The sequence below is a fragment of the Coffea eugenioides genome, chromosome 8 (genome assembly GCF_003713205.1).
Source record: "Coffea eugenioides isolate CCC68of chromosome 8, Ceug_1.0, whole genome shotgun sequence".
Lineage (NCBI taxonomy): Eukaryota > Viridiplantae > Streptophyta > Magnoliopsida > Gentianales > Rubiaceae > Coffea > Coffea eugenioides.
The window spans coordinates 31,911,043-31,914,553 of NC_040042.1; the positions used below are offsets into that span (position 1 = coordinate 31,911,043).

At 38.8% G+C, this 3,511-nt stretch overlaps 1 protein-coding gene across 1 annotated transcript; it reads left to right on the forward strand.

Annotated features, from left to right (window-relative positions):
- The first annotated feature begins 1,810 nt into the window (after nt 1–1,810).
- Nucleotides 1,811–2,928, forward strand: LOC113779705 (glycine-rich cell wall structural protein 1.8-like). Its single transcript, XM_027325393.1, has one exon. It carries the CDS (start codon nt 1,853–1,855, stop codon nt 2,636–2,638), a length of 786 nt encoding a protein of 261 aa, XP_027181194.1. The 5' UTR covers nt 1,811–1,852; the 3' UTR covers nt 2,639–2,928.
- The last annotated feature ends 583 nt before the right edge of the window (nt 2,929–3,511 follow it).

A 3,511-nucleotide genomic window follows, 5' to 3' on the forward strand; every position in this document is an offset into this window, starting at 1 on the left:
CGAATAATATGGATGGTAACCAGAATATCTTGATCTCTTACACGTTGTAACTTCCAGGCTCTTCCAGGCAGGTCCGCCTTACGCCCATTGACAAAGCACACCTGAAGCCCCAAAATTTTACTTGGACTGGAAAAAGAACAGACTCTGGACTGGGACTAATATCGTTTGTGGCCACTTCATTAAGTTGGAAAAAAAATTTTGGTAGTCTTTTTGGTTTTAAACAAAATTTTGAAAAGATATGGTTTTAGGGTTTTACTTTTCAATGTTTATTGTACAGTGCAGGTTCTTCATGCATGTTTTTTTTAACGTAATCCAAGTCCTAATAGTATATTACCTGAAGGAATACGTAGGAATTAGGAACCTTAAGTTAATTGATGAAATACGGCAGTTAGCAGTAGTCTCACCGGCTGAAAAATTCTCTCATCAAACCGCCAAGATTAAGTTGTAGATCAGAAGTTGCAATAGATGTTCAATATTTTTTATGCTATTCTACCTTGACAATTGTAATATGAATCCCATGACACTATGGCCTTGTTTTCATTTGCTTTAGATTTTGTAAAATTTGATTATAGGAAGTGATTATATCAAAATCAGTAAAAGCCACTTCTTAAATGATTATGAATTTTAACTTTTTTAATTATCAAAATATATATATAATGAATACAATGCAAACGAGAATATTATAAAAAATCGATTATTTAAAATCAGAATCTATAATCAGGTAAAATAGTGTACCAAGAACAAACATTATATCACCATATGTCGGCTATCTGTATACATATGGTCCCAATACCTGTGCCAACGAAAAATTTAAGACCGAGATTCATGAACGAGCTATTGATTTTCACCTTCAAGTAAAGAATTGGTCTATTATAGTTAGTCAGGTTTTTAAGGAGGTTGTTACAGTTTGATCTGTGACTTCTCCAACAATTCATCAAACTCTTGAGCCAGTAATCTTCTAGACTCCCCAAAGTAGCTAAGGGATTGAGAGCTCAATCAACTTCAGGTTTGAGAAGCCGGATGACATTTCAGATATGGTTGTAACCGGATTCTTGCATCACCTTTGTTCTTTAAACTTCTTAAAGCTTAAAACATGCATCAGTGGAGCTTATTGTAATGATGGAACTGTTCCCTAGTCATACAATCTCTAGGCATGGAAATATAATAAGCGAAATGACATTATAGTGCGATTGATGCCAAATTTTTGTGGTTTGTTCTAACTTGCAAAAATTAGCATGAAACATAAAAATAGGGGATATTCGTGGTTCCTAATTGTCTATCCCTTTCCACGAAAAACCATTGTAAAGAATGTTATTATTGTTTAATCTTCTTTATGGATAAACTTATCAGTCAAATCAAACAAAATTTAATTTGTTGCAGTGTCTTGAAGTAGCTTGCCTTCATATTATTGAAATAAATGTTAATTGTGAAGCTAATAATGCACTTAATTAACCAAAAATTAACAAGCACCAATAAGCCCGAAGTTATTTCAATTCTGTAATGTCATACGTGGGAAAACGATTAAACTGAGTTGGACTTCCATGAAAATGATGTCAAAGATGATGTACAAATTAAAATTACTTTGAAAATAGTAGATGAATAAATTTGATCAAATGTGGGATACAGCACAAACACACTAGTAGGTCTCTACTCTGCACAGGAGTGACCGGTGAGAGCATTCTCTTATTGTGTATTGGACCTTTTTGTGGGGACTTAAAGGCCTCCTCTTAGCATGTGCTTCGATCATTCTCTGTTCATTGACGTGCTTTCGAACCCACATTTCCACGCATCACTACAAATAGGTATCATTTCCACGCATTTCTAAGTCGCGTTGTTACTCGAAAATATTCCCATGGCTAAGTTTAAAGTTCTCAATGCAGTTTTCTTCGTGCTATTGAGTGTAGGTGTATGTGTTGCGAGCAGAGCACTCCTTTCACATAAAGAGGATGCCGTTGCTGGCTACGTTCATGGAGGCATCGGTGTTGATATTGGTGGCAATGTAGCTGGAGGACATGGTGGTGGTGGAGGTTCTGGTGGAGGTGGCGGCTATGTAGGGTCGAATGGTTATGCAGGTGGTGCAGGAAGTGGACGGGGTAGTGGTGGTGGATATGGTGCTGGAGGGGGAGAAAATGGTGCTGTTGCCGGTGGTGGCGGTGCAGGTGGAGGAAATGGTGGTGGAGGTGGCTATACTGCAGGAGGAGAGCATGGTAGTGGATATGGAGGTGGAGGAGGTGAAGGTGGGGGTGCAGGTGGTGCAAATGGTGGTGGTGGAGCAGGTGGTGGAGGTGGCGGCGGCGGTAGTGCGGGAAAAGTGGGCGGATATGGTGAAGGTGAAGGAGGCGGCAGTGGCGGAGGGTATGGTGCTGGCGGAGAACATGGTGGTGCATACGGTGGTGGGGGTGGACATGGTGGTGGTGGAGGAGGTGGTTATAATGGAGGAGCCGAAGGTGGTGGATATGGCAGTGGAGAGGGTGCCGGAGGTGGTGCAGGAGGAGCTCACGGTGGAGCATATGGTGGCGGTGAAGGAGGTGGTGCTGGTGGTGGAGGCGGCTATGCTGCTGGAGGTGAACATGCAGGAGGGTACGGAGGAGGAGCCGGCGGTGGCGAAGGTGGTGGACATGGTGGCTATGCCCCTTGAGCGTAAACAAACACCCACAGTCTAATCCACTCGAGTATCAAAAATAATCTCTTTTACGTACTTGTTAAGTAATTAATCTCTCATGGTGGCTATGCCTTTGGGTTGTTGGGCTATCGCTGATTTTCTGGTCTGGATCCTTTATAAGAATATGCTATGATAATGATAATGATGCCTAAATTGTGTATTGCGTGAAACCAACTATGTGTACGGAACACCATCAAGAACTGCGTTAATTTGTATTCTTCTTTCAATTAATGACTAAATTAAGATAAATAAGTGTGTTCCACTTATTTGTGACATGATTAGCCGCTTACTTATTTCTACGTTGCATGCATGCACAATCACGACTAAGATATACAGCTAATAAAGCACACGAAAACACAACTGATGCGTACATTTTGGTAAATGTCTTTAACCATATTGTATATTTCAATGGGTGCACAAGTTAGGTCCTCCTTGATTAGGGACTTTGATATAAACTTAATGTGAACTTGGATAGTTCTAATTCTAATTATAGAAGAATAAAAATTTGGTACCATATTGTATATTTTAATTAACCTGTACATCAATGAAACCTTTCACCAGTCACCTCCAATGACTGACAGGGAAGGCTTAAAAATAATGATAAATTACCTTTTACCCTTTTGTAATTTGGCATTTTACCACATATTTCTTTTATAGTTTAAGAACTTATACATAATTCTCTAATGATTTGGATTAAAGTTTCACTGTTAGTTTTAACAGAAAAACTAATAGCCAATATTTTTAGTTTAAAGAAAAAAAAGTAGTCAAAGGGTGAATTTGGAATTTACTAGTTTTTTTCTACTTTTAAATATTGACAATTAATTTTAATGAAAAAACTAACGGTCACAC

Bases quoted from the DNA above. Each gene is read 5' to 3' on its own strand.
- LOC113779705 (XM_027325393.1), top strand. From the start codon at position 1,853: ATGGCTAAGTTTAAAGTTCTCAATGCAGTTTTCTTCGTGCTATTGAGT.